Raw genomic sequence first — 13,515 nt, 5'->3', positions numbered from 1 at the left:
ATAACAATAATAAAATTAAACATAAAAATGCACTCAGGTTTTTCAAGATGAAAAGCATTCTGGGCGGGGCGCGGTGGCTCACGCCTGTAATCCCAGCACTTTGGAAGGCCGAGGTGGGCGGATCACGAGGTCAGGAGATCGAGACTATCCTGGCTAACACGGTGAAACCCTGTCTCTACTAACAGTACAAAAAATTAGCCAGGTGTGGTGGCGGGCACCTGTAGTTCCAGCTACTCTGGATGCTGAGGCAGGAGAATGGCATGAACCTGGGAGGCGGAGCTTGCAGTGAGCAAAGATCACGTCACTACACTCCAGACTGGGCGACAGAGCAAGACTCCATCTCAAAAAAAAAAGAAAAAAGAAAAAAAGAAAAGCATTCTGGAGATGGATGGTGGTGATGGCTGCACAACAAGGTAAATGTACTTAATGCAACAGAAGTATACACTTAATGGTTAAAATGGTAAAATTTCTATTATGTTTATTTTACTAAGATTATTAAAATGCATTCAGTTCCATATTTTAGCACACAAATTATTCAGTTTATAAACCACATTTATGCTTTTTGCTTCTTTTCCTCTTTATTCAGATTACCTGCTTTTTGGCCAACTGAGGAGCATGTAAACCTGAGCAAATCCTAAGCAGCAAGAAGAAAAAGAAGCTATTTTTCTTTATTGATGGCATTCCCTGTTCAATTCAAAAAACAATCTGAAATTAGGAAAAGATAAACTAAACTCTTAAGATTTAACAACAACAACAAAAAAGATTAAGCAATTTATCATTTTTATTGTTGTGGGGATTTTTTGTTTGCTTCTAACTTAAGGCGAGAGAGAGAGAGAGAGAGAGAGAGAGAGAGAGAGAGAGAGAGAGAGAGAGAGAATGTGAGAGTATGTGAGGCAGGAGGATCACTTGAGCCCAGGAGTTCAAGTCCCGCCTAGACAACATAGCAAGACCTCATCTCCTTCAATCAACCAAGCAATACAGATTTCTGGGCTCAACCCCCATAGATTCAGATTTACTAAGTATGAGGTATAGCTTGGGAATCTGTACGCTGATAAAGCTCCCTGGGAGACTCTGATGATCGGTCATGTTTTAGAAAACCTATCTTAATAAGTTTATTTTACAAAAAGAGTCCATTTTACCTTTCTACCAGTCTTCTATTATCATTTTCAGTTTCTGCTTTTCTGTTTTTCGTTTTGAGACGGAGTCTTGCTCTGTTGCCCAGGCTGGAATGCAGTGGTGCAATCTCGGCTCACTGCAATCTCCGCTTCCTGGGTTCAAGCAATTCTCTGCCTCAGGTTCCCAAATAGCTGGGATTGCAGGCGCCAGCCACCACACCCAGCTAATTTTTGTATTTTTAGTAGAGATGGGGTTTCACCATGTTGACCAGGCTAGTCTTGAACTCCAGACCTCGTGATCCACCCGCCTCAGCCTCCCAAAGTGCTGTGATTACAGGCGTGACCCGTCACGCCCAGCCCAATTTCTGCTTTTCAATAAGCAACAAATAGCCTACTGCAAGCCTAACACTGTTCTAAAGGTTAACATGCCTTATCTTCTCTAACCATCACAACACTGTGAGACAGCAAAATAATATTACTCCCATTTTACAGACGAGGAAACTGAAGTCTAGAGAGTTACTTAACAAAATTACTCAACCAGCAACCAGTATAGCCAGAATTCAAAGTCACACTTGTAAGTCTCCAAAGCCCACCTCTCCTGGAACATGAACAATGACTCAAATGGCTGAATTTTTAGCCTTGCTTCTGATACATTTTAGACAGTTATCTGAACATCATCTGTTTCCTCAGCTGTAAACATGGCTAATAATAATATCTATCTATCCTACTTAGCTCAAGACTTTTGAGAGAATCAAGATGTAAAACTGCTTTCAAAGTCATGAAAAATTACTGAAAAACAAAAAACAAGCTATTAATGGTGGAATTAGAGAGGACTGAGAAACAATCTGGCATAGTAAAAGGTTAAATGCACAGACTCTGGAGCCAAGCTTCAGGGTCTGAATCCAAGCTCTAGTATTTCCTAGCTATGTAACCTTGGGGAAGTTACTTAATTTTTCTGTGCAATGGTTTCCGCATCTGCAAAATGCAGATAAAAAAACTGATTGCAGAATTTTTTGCAGATTTTTATAAGGATTAAATGAATTAATGCATGTAAAATGCTTAGAATAGTGTTTGCCACATAGTAAGCACTCAATAAGTGCTGGATGTTAGAATCCTATACAATTTTTTAAAGAAAGCATCACATTAAAAAAAAAAAAAAAGTTCAAATACTTAGTGACAACACAAAAGGACACTAGAAGGTGGTGGCATTTTCCTCCCTTATAGAAATCAGGGTAAATCTCGCCAATTTTGAAAGGAAACATTCTGGGTAGTTTCAATTTTCAACTACAATTATATTGCTTCCAAAATGCTTCATTTGTGCAAATAGTTAAGATCACTCACTGTAAAGTTGTATCTACTTTTTCATCTTTTAACTGAAAAATATCTCTTTGATTTTTATTTTAAGTTCTGGGATACATGTGCAGGACCTGCAGGTTTGTTACATAGGTAAACATGTGTCATGATGGTTTGCTGTACCTATCAACCCATCACCTAGGTATTAAGCCACATATGCATTAGTTATTTATCCTGATGCTCTCCCTCACCCCACTGTGCTCCCTCTCCACAGGCCCCAGTGTGTGTTATTCCCCTTCCTGTGTCCATGTGTTCTCACAGTTCAGCTCCCACTTATAAGTGAGAACATGTGGTGTTTGGTTTTCTGTTCCTGTGTTAGTCTGCTGAGGATAATGGCTTCCAGTTCCATCCATGTCCCTGCAAAGGATACGATATAGTTCCTTTTTATGGCTGCACAATATTCCATGGAGTGTATGCACCACATTTTCTTTATCCAGTCTATCATTGATGGGCATTTGAGAGTCGATGTAACTCAAATGTAACTCAAAACTATAAAAATCCTAGAAGAAAATCTAGGCAATGCCATTAAGGACATTAGCATAGGCAAAAATTTCATGATCAAAAGCAATCGCAACAAAAGCCAAGCATTGACAAACGGGATCTAATGAACTAAAGGGCTTCTGTAAGGCAAAAGAAACTACCATCAGAGTGAACAAACTATAAAATGGGAGACAGTTTTTGCAATCTATCCATTTGACAAAGATCTAATATCCAGAATCTGCAAGGAACTTAAACAAAATTACAAGAAAAAAAAAACCATTAAAAAGTGGGCAAAGGACATGAACAGATACTTCTCAAAAGAAGTCATGTATGCAGCCAACAAACATGAAAAAAAGCTCCACATCACTGATCATTAGAGAAATGCAAATCAAAACCACAATGAGAAACCATTCACACCAGTCAGAATAGCTATTATTAAAAAGTCAAGAAACAACAGATGCTGACAAGGCTGCGGAGAAACAGGAATGCTTCTACACTGTTGGTGAGAATGTAAATTACTTCAACCATTGTAGAAGACAGTGTGGTGATTCCTCAAAGACCTAGAACCAGAAATACCATTTGACTCAGCAATCCCATTACCTGAAGGAATATAAATCATTCTATTATAAAAATACCTGCACATGTATGTTCACTGGAGCACTATTCACAACAGCAAAGACATGGAAACAATCCAAATGCTCTCATTGATTTTTAATGTATTTTTGTTATGGTAATATCACAATTTCTTATCAGGTTTTAGGTAGTAACTTTCCTTTGCTTCAAATAGCCTCCTACAGCATTTGACTTCTAATTCAAAAGCTAACCGAGTAGCTTCCAAAAGGAAAATCATAACAATGAGCTGGATCAAAAGAGTGTGTAATGTGTCAAAAGGAAACTACACTATTCCTAAATGAGTTATTTACTAATTACAAAGAAGAAGTGCTATGGTAATAATTCTCACCAAAAAAATATAATTTAATGATGCTCTTAATGATGCTCTAAGCAACTCTCATACCATATTAGTTTACGGTCAGTCTGCAGTTGCAGATAGAGTCTGAAACAAAGTTGGCAATTGACTAAGAAATCCCAGCTGGTAGTCATGTTAAATTTCCAATATACTGCAGGAAATGTTGCCAGTGATTCAACAGGTGACACCCCTTCCCTTTTTCTTTTTTCTGAGTTACAACAAACTGAAACAAAATTGCCCCAGAAGTTCTGTTACCAACTAAAAGAATTAAACATAAAAATTCCACTGCAATGTTTCAAAAAATAAAACATTGAATCTGAACAGACAGGAAATATTGTTTCCATCAACATGTATATACCATCTCTAAAGCATATTAACAGAATAGCCCAATGAGTATTTCTATATAGTCCTCATATCTTCAACATTCTAATTATCCTAAGTTTACATTCGAAAGATTAATTATAAATTTCCATACATTATAACAAGTACATGGAACTCAAGTAACCCACAAAAATATAAAGAAAAATTAATTTTGGATGCATTGGATATTGTGAAAATTGATTATATACATTGGAATTATCTTGTCATACCCAATTAAATTAGAGTCACGAGACCGGGGGGAAGAAAAGGAAAAGAAAAGCACTTAGGGAACAAGCACCTGTCCAGGGATTATCTGGCAAGCCAGCTGCTGAAATGACCTGTTATAACCTTAAGATCAGTTTTACCTAGTAGCTGCAGAAATGAACTGCTGTAACTCTAAGACTAGTTTTACCTTCCACAGTCACTCACAAATCAGAGCATGCCAGCTCCCAAAAACTTCGCTAGTGCCAATGCATTTTCTTTCAAAACAACGCATAACATTTCTCTAATAAAAACCTCAATCTTTTCTTTGTTCTTTGGACATACCAAAGACCAATGCAGTCTGTGTGTATGCCCAAATTACAATTCTATTGTCTCAAATAAAACGTGTTGTTCAGAGATTCATCTCTATATTTGATTTATGTTGATAATATCCAACTATATTTTATTCTAATACACTATTTTAGAGACCAGTTATAACATCTTGCTCATGATAAACATCCGAAACTAGTTCAATTAGTAAACGTCTATCTCTGTCAAATCGGCATTTTTACAATACATCTGTGCAACTCAGTGTTGAGAGGGGATTTACCAAACATACCTCTCTGGCAATGTTACTCAAAGCTTCATCTTCTGCAGAAAATCGGTCTTTCACAGGTGTTCTTTTCCTCCCAGAACCAGGAGTCCCCATCTTGTGTTCTTAACAGTCTTTTAACTTTGAAAGTGATTTAACTGTGTTTTCAGCCCTGAAGTAAACAAAAACATAATAATTTATTTCTTTCTGTGCAATTTTCATGTTCATTTATACATTCACTTTTAACAGAGAAATTGTATTTCTTCCTAGAGAAATCAGTCACCAAATACCTTCCCACTACCAAATTATTCCAATAAATTTTAGAATATTTAATTTTATACTAATTACTAAACCTCCCAGCTCTTTTCACTATGCTACCCACGGCAACCTGTGAGAGTGTATTATAATATTAGCCTCAGAAAGCTGCCATCAGCGGAAATTCTACTTAACCACTTAAAATTACTATAGCTGGGCAGCCTGGCCAACATGGTGAAACCCTGTCTCTACTAAAAAAACAAAAATTAGCCGAGCAGGGTGGCACACGTCTGTAATCTCAGCTACCCGAGAGGCTGAGGCAGGAAAATCACTAGAACCCAGGAGTCAGAGGTTGTAGTGAACCAAGATTGCACCACTCCAGCTTGGGAGACAGAGCGAGACTCTGTCTCAAAATAAATAAATAAATAAATAAATTACTATAGTTATTTCTAAAACCAATTTCCATACCAGAATGAAAAACATTTCAGAAGTTATTCAGCCTAAACTTTTAGAAGATGTTCAAGTGGTTTTACTACTAAGCCTTATAGTTACAAAACTAACTTTGCTTTTTAGTGTAATTTAAGAAAAATTCCAATTAAACCACAACAACGCCAGGCACAGTGGCTCTCACCTGTAATTCCAGCACTTGGGGAGGCTGAGGTGGGCTGGTCACTTGAGGCCAGGAGTTCGAGATCAGCCTGGCCAACATGGTAAAACCCCCATCTCTACTAAAAATACAAACATTAGCCAGGCGTGGTAGCGCATGCCTATAATCCCAACCACTCCAGTGGCTGAGGCACAAGAATCACCTAAACCCAGGAGGCGGAGGTTGTAGTGAGCCAAGATCATGTCACTGGACTCCAGCCTGGGTGACAGAGAGAGACTCCATATCAAAAAAAAAAAAAACAAAAACAAAAAACAAACGGACAAAAAAAACCCAACAACCATATAAAAGAAAAAAATGAAGGTTTATTATTCTGTAATTAACGATAACCAACACTGTCCATATAACAAATACCTGAGTGTCTGTTGTTACCAGGTACTACAGGAGGTGCTAAAGGTACAGTGATGAACAAAACTGATATAGTCAAATGATTAAGAACATATCGCCAGGCGCGGTGGCTCATGCATGTAATTCCAGCACTTTGGAAGGCCAAAGTAGGTGGATCACCTGAGGTCAGGAGTTCAAGACTAGCCTGACCAACATGGTGAAACCCCATCTCTACTAAAAATACAAAATTAGCGGGACATGGTGGCACATGCCTGTAATCCCAGCTACTTGGGAAGCTGAGGCAGGAGAATCACTTGAACCCAGGAGACAGAAGTTGCAGTGAGCCGAGGTTGTACCCCTGCACTTCAGCCTGGGCAACAAGAAGGAAACTCCTCCTCAAAATATAAAAAAAAAGCATGTATCTATGAACCTGTTACTATTACTTATTAGACTTATTTTAACAAAAGGGAGAAGAAAAACCCATCCGCCAGGATTAAATAATAAGGATGAAAAAGACCATCTAACCTTTCTAACACATGGTATTTGAGATTAAAGATTACCATGAAAGAATGCAAGCCAAATTTCATGACCTGTTTTCTTCTATACACATTGCTAACAAGTATAGCTCATTTAGCTAAATATTCTGTAACTTAAAAAAATTTTGACTTCCTTTAACAAAATAAACCAGCAAAATTTCATTACAGTATGAATCACAAAGGAATTCTCAAGTAAGTCTGTTCTCACAGAATTGGCTATATTGAAATTCTAAATGACTTTAATGTACTGGAATTTACTTGATTCAGGCTAAATAAAGCAGAACTACTCCACCAAAAAGTTTTCTCCAATAAAGATTCAGGATATTCCCAACTTATCTGACACCATTTCTCATTCATCAGAGCTAACTTATTATTCTGTCCACCAGAATAAAGACTGATGATGGTTTATTACTTTTATTTCACTAGAGAAGATATATCTGGATATGATTATTAAGAACTCATTTAAAAATGGAAACACCAGCTGGGCGTGGTGGCTCACGCCTGTAATACCAACACTTTGGGAGGCCAAGGCGGGCAAATCACAGGAGATCAGGAGTTCGAGACTAGTCTGGCCAACATGGCAAAACCCCATCTCTACTAAAAATACAAAAACTAGCCGGGTGAGATGGCGCATGTCTGTAATTCCAGCTACTTGGGAGGCTGAGAGAGGAGAATCGCTCGAACCCAGGAGGTGGAGGTAGCAGTGAACCGAGATCATACCACTGCACTTCAGCCTGGGCAACAGCGTGAGACTCCGTCTCAAAAAAAAAAAAAAAAAAAGGAAACACGAAAAAATGTACTTCTTAATGTAGCAGCTGATATATCCCAGACACAAATCAGAACAACTGAAAAGGACAGAAAAGTTTTCTCAGGGGTCTCCAATCATCTTCAGCATAATTTTGAAGATTATACACTTAACTAATAGTAATAGTGTATATATTGCTGGTGGGAATGTAAACTAGTACAACCACTATGGAAAAACAATATGAAGATTTCTTTTTTTTTTGAGATTGGAGTCTCGCTCTGTCGCTCAGGGTGGAGTGCAATGGTGCAATCTCGGCTCACTGCAATCTCCGCCTCCCAGGTTCAAGCAATTCTCCTGCCTCAGCTTTCCAAGTAGCTGGAACTATAGGCTTACGCCACCATGCCCAGCTAATTTATGTATTTTTGGTAGACAGGGTTTCGCCATGTTGGCCAGGCTGGTCTCGAACTCCTGACCTCAGGTGATCTGCCCGTGTTGGCCTCCCAAAGTGCTGGGATTACAGACGTGAGCCACCAGGCATGACCCGAAGATTTCTTAAAGAACTAAAAGTAGAACTACATTTGATCCAGCAATCCCACTACTAGGTCTCTATCCAAGGAAAAGAAGTTATTATATGAAAAAGACACATGCACACACATGTTCATAGCAAAACAATTCACAACTGCAAAGATACGGAAAAAACCCAAGTGCTCATCAACCAATGAGCAGATAAAGAAAATGTGGTATATACACACCATGTAATACTACTCAGCCATAAAAAGGAATGAAATAATGTCTCTTGCAGCAACTCGGATGGAGCTGGAGGCCATTACTCTAAGTGAAGTAACTCAGGAATGGAAAACCAAATATCATACGATCTCACTTATAATTGGGAGCTAAAATATACAGACGCAAAGGCATAAAAATGATATAATAGACTTTGGGGACTTGGTGATGGGGGCAAGGGCAGGGGGTAAGGAATAAAATACTACATATTGGGTACAGTATAAACTGCTTGGGTGATAGGTGCACTAAAATCTCAGAAATCACCACTAAAGAACTTACCCATGTAACCAAAAACCATCTGTACCCCAAAAACTATTGAAAATTTTTTTTTTTTTTGAAACAGAGTCTCACTCTTTCTTGCCCAGGCTGGAGTTCAATGGCACGATCTTGGCTCACTGCAGCCTTTGCCTCATGGGTTCAAGTGATTCTCCTGTCTCAGCCTCCCGAGTAGCTGGGACTACATGTGTGTGCCACCATACCTGGCTAATTTTGTAATTTTAGTAGAGACGGAGTTTCACCATGTTGGCCAGGCTGGTCTCGAACTCCTGACCTCAGGTGATCCACCCGCCTCAGCCTTCCAAGGTGCTAGGATTACAGGCATGAGCCACATGACCAGCCGAAATAAAATTAAAAAAAAAAAATGGTAATGGTGTATACAAATATTAGCCACCTACTAAAAAAAAGCGACATGCAACACAATGTTCCTTTTCAGACTACAGTGACAATTTAGTGAATGCACTGTGGTATCATCCAATATTTGTCCATCAGTCAGCTTTCCAAGGACACAATGAAAGATATTTCACAGAAGCAGGAGAAAAAATGTAAGCATTTTCTAATTTCAGACACATAAAAATAATCAGAGAATAAAAATAGATTTGGCTAGAAGTATATCAATAGTTTAAGAGTGGTTTTGTTAGGAAGATAGCATTATGGATGCATTTTTTTCTTAATTCTCTAAAATTTCAATAGCATTGAGGAAAAAGAGATGCATTTTAAAACCAGACATGGTAGCTCACGTCTAATAATCGCAGCAACTTTGGGAGGCTGAGTCAGGAGAACTGCTTGAGCATAAGAGTTTGAGACCAGCCTGGGCAACATGGCAAAACCCTGTCTCTACAAAAATTTAAAAAAAATTAGCCAGGCATGTTGGCATGTGCCTGTAATTCCAGCTACTTGGGAGGCTGAGGTGTGAGAACTGACTGAGCCTGGGAGGTCGAGGCTGCAGTGAGCCATGATCACTGCACTCCAGCCTGGGTGACAGAGTGAGACCCTATCTCAAAAAAATAAATAAATAAAAATAAAAACATTCCAATCTAAGGCGCAAGAAATAAACTAGCCCCCAAACAGATCACATCCAAATTAAACATAATATGCTATACTACTGAGACGCCAATCTGAAACCACTGCTGGTAGCATTCTTTTGAATGTACTTCTTTCTTTTCTTTCTCCTCTATCCCCATGATCCATTTTCTTTCTTTCTCAACTAACAATGCCTAAGCCTTACACCTGCCAGAGTACTCCTGGACCACAGATTTATGTAAAAAATTCTTTCTTAAAATTGCTTCCAAACAAAATGGTTTCAACAAGCTCCAGAATAGGCAGCACTGAGAAAGAGATGACAGGAAAAAGCAGCACAGGATAAGCAGGAAATAGGAACAACTTCCTATCTTCCTTATCCTTCTTATCATATCTACAGAGAGCACCTAGGTGTTTATATGACTGATTGGCCAGGTCCAGTTGCCTTTTTCAGTTCACATAATGCAGATCAAGAACAACCTAGCTCAAAGTATAACCTAGTATTTTTAAAAGAACTGTATTATTTGTACCCTGCAGGCAGGTTTCCTTACCAGTATTAGAAAAATGACGACACTGGGCAACACGGTGAAATCCTGTCTCTACAAAAAAAAAAAAAAAAATTATCCAGACAAGTTGACGAACACCTGTAGTCCCAGCTACATGGGAGGCTGAGGTGGGAGGACTATGTGAGCCAAGGGAGGTCAAGGTTACGGTGAGCCGTGATAGTACCACTGCACTCCAGCCTGGGTGACAGAGGGAGACCCTGTCTCAAAAAAAGAAAAAAAAAAAAAAAAGGAAAAAGGAAAGGTTTTTCAGTTCTCATGCAATCTATTTTCTAGTAACTCCAGGTCATTCTTTATCAGTGATGGAGGAAACCTTGAAAGAAATAAGATTCCTAACATAGCCAGTGGGAAATCTTTCAACAAAATGACAAAACTTGAGAATGTAGACTCAAAAGAAACCTTAAATAGATTATTTTCTTTCTGATTCTAAAGGACTTGCCGTAAATTTCTACCCCAAAGTTTCCTCAAGAACACTTTTCTTCAGGAGCACATTAACTCCTTCGAGTGTTTCCTTGGTGGTATCAAACAACTGAAAGAGCTAAACCTTTTCCTCAGTTGATAAGAACAAAACTGCCTGTATTTTTGTCAAGTCCTTTACCCACACAGTGTCAAGTTGATTTTCCCCAGATGGTTTTGTCATGAAGCATTTGTCTACTTAAGGAAAAGAAGGAAAGTATCTTCAGGATCTTGTGGAATATAAACCTTCCAAAACAGACAGATATTTCAATAAGGCTTTCTCTTCTCCAAGGAGCTTCTCATATAATACACATCTGAAACAACAGGCATTTTGCCACAGTAAAAGTGGCACTTCAATCATGATATTGTCCACTTTTGTAAGAACAGAATGTGCATGTAGCACCAGTATGCCACACTCTAAATATAGGACACTTAGAAAGTTCTGTGCCTAATCTGGATCCTGATAGATAGTTCCTTTATATCTAAGTATTGCATCATGGAGAATTCAAAATACTGTCCTATATGTCTTTGCATCACAGCTGCCATTACTGTGAACGCTAGTCTGCACAAGAAAACATTTTGTAGTTATTCATAAACAAATCCCAGTACATGGAATTGTCCCTGAACTAAAGACTTAGTGTGATTGCAGTTGTTGCCACTTGACAAAACTTAAAATGAGAAGATTCAAGTTCAACTGATTACACTACCACTTGCTGTGTTACCCTCCCCACTTTCTACGCCTTCATCTCTTTATTAGTTTCATCGATATAACATGGTTAATGTGAGGCTCAAATGAATGAAGAAAAATCCAAGCATTTAACAAACTATAAAGCACTCCAAAAATATTTAAAGCATTCTGAATTAACTACCTGTTTTGCATATTTAGCTTGTGAAATTGACAAAAAAAAAGCAATCCTGGCCTTTCTTCATAATTTCATACTTTTAACCAAACAAAAATATCCTTGATTTCCTCCAGCATGCACTGTCTAATAGCATTAAACCATGCTAAGAGTTTCTGCTAAAGTACAGAACAATTTGGAAAAAATAAATGCCTTAACTATAATCATTTTGCTGTCTAGCACATGTATATAATAAAAAAAAAAAGGAGAAATTCTTAAGGAACTTTGTATCAAAGTTTATTTTTAAAACTCTAAATGAATAACCAAGTTTTGGGAGTGCAGCCTTATAATGGTTCTACTAGCCCTCTTAGTAGAACACAAGTGACTTGAAATAGAAGATAGAGATCATTAAATGTTGTTTTTAAAATATTTGCATATTGTTCTATGTAAATTTTACCTCAAAAGAAAAAAGTCTTCTATACAAATATTAAACTCTAGGCAATCATGTGCATGCTAAAATATTTAGGGTTGAAGTGTACTGAGATCTGCTACTCCAAACTGCAACAATAAAAGATTAAATGACGGAATCCAGATGGTAGGTAAATTAGTGTTCACAGCACAACTCTTTCAATTTTTCTGTATGTTTAAAAAAAAATTGTTTTTTGAGACAGGGTCTCCCACTCTGTCTCCCAGGCTGGAGTGCAATGGTTCGATCTCGGCTCACTGCAACCTCTGCCTCCCAGGCTCAGGCGATTCTCCTGCCTCAGTCTCCCAAGTACCTGGGACTACAGGCGCGCACCATTGCACTTGGCTAATTTTTGTATTTTTGGTAGACACGGGGTTTCGCCATGTTGGCCAGGCTCATCTTGAACTCCTGGGCTAAAGTGATCCACCTGCCTCAGCCTCCCAAAGTGCTAGGATTACAGGCTAAAGCCACCGTGCTCGGGCTATGTTTAAAATTTTTTATCATCGGCCAAGCATAGTGGCTCACTCCTGTAATCCCAGCACTTTGCGAGGCCAAGGCAGGCAAATTGCTTCAGCCCAGCAGTTTGAGACCAGCCTGGAAAGCAAAGTGAAACTCTGTCTCTAAAAAAAAATTTTTTAATTTTTAAGAATAAAATGTTGGGGAAAGAGTAACTGCTCAAGAAGTGTGGATGACTAGGTTAAAAAAAAACGCATGGGAATTAGGAATTGCAATTAAAAATCTTGAGTGAAAAAGAAAAGGAAGACAGGGGTAATCATAGCACTGAAGAACACCCAATAGCTACATGGACATTAAAAATAAAGATTATGTGGGGTGTGGTGGCTCACGCCCGTAATCTCAGCACTCTGGGAGGCCGAGGCAGGCAGATCACCTGAGGTCGGGAGTTCAAGACCAGCCTGACCAACATGGAGAAACCCAGTCTCTACTAAAAATACAAAATTGGCCAGGCATGGTGGCACCTGCCTGTAATCCCAGTTATTTGGGAGGCTGAGGCAGGAGAATTGCTGGAATTGGGGAGGCAGAGGTTGCAGTGAGCCAAGATCGCGCCATTGGACTCCAGCCTGGGCAACAAGAGTGAAACCCTGTCTCAAAACAAACAAACAAACAAACAAAATAAAGATTATGGCAGGGCACTGTGGCTCATGCCTGTAATCCCAGTACTTTGGGAGGCTGAGGCAGATGGACCACTTAAGCCCAGGAGTTCAAGACCAGCCTGGGCAACACGGTGAAACCCTGTCTCTACAAAAAACACAAAAATTAACCAGGCGTGATGGCACACACCTGTAGTCCCAACTACCTGGAAGGCTGAGGTGGAAGGATTGCTTGAACCCAGGAGGTAGAGGATGCAGTACGCCTTGATCACACCACTGCAATCCAGCATGGATGACAGCGTGAGACCTTGTCTCGAAAAAGTAAAATAAAATAAAGATTATGGGCAGGCAGAAAATGGCTCCAACCAGAAGAGGAAACAAGGAAAGGAAAGGGAGAGGAAGACAATG

The 13,515-nt window shown here is 39.0% G+C and overlaps 1 protein-coding gene across 21 annotated transcripts in view; it reads right to left on the bottom strand.

Annotated features, from left to right (window-relative positions):
• LRRFIP2 (LRR binding FLII interacting protein 2) overlaps nt 1–13,515 on the bottom strand; it is a 129,042-nt gene that overhangs the window by 97,593 nt on the left and 17,934 nt on the right. For 20 of the 21 annotated variants that reach the window (XM_030930801.1, XM_030930828.1, XM_030930820.1 and 17 more), the window contains exon 3: nt 5,096–5,240. In XM_030930801.1, coding sequence (XP_030786661.1) covers nt 5,096–5,185 — 90 coding nt within the window. In that variant the 5' untranslated portion in view covers nt 5,186–5,240. Of the gene's footprint in view, nt 1–5,095; nt 5,241–10,225; nt 10,274–13,515 lie in introns of all 21 variants that reach the window. The other variant, XM_030930805.1, reaches the window with a different exon arrangement.

Source organism: Rhinopithecus roxellana, chromosome 1, assembly GCF_007565055.1.
Source record: "Rhinopithecus roxellana isolate Shanxi Qingling chromosome 1, ASM756505v1, whole genome shotgun sequence".
Classification (NCBI taxonomy): Eukaryota; Metazoa; Chordata; class Mammalia; order Primates; family Cercopithecidae; genus Rhinopithecus; species Rhinopithecus roxellana.
The sequence above is the reverse complement of the archived record's forward strand: the minus strand, read 5'-3'. Positions and strand labels throughout refer to the sequence as shown.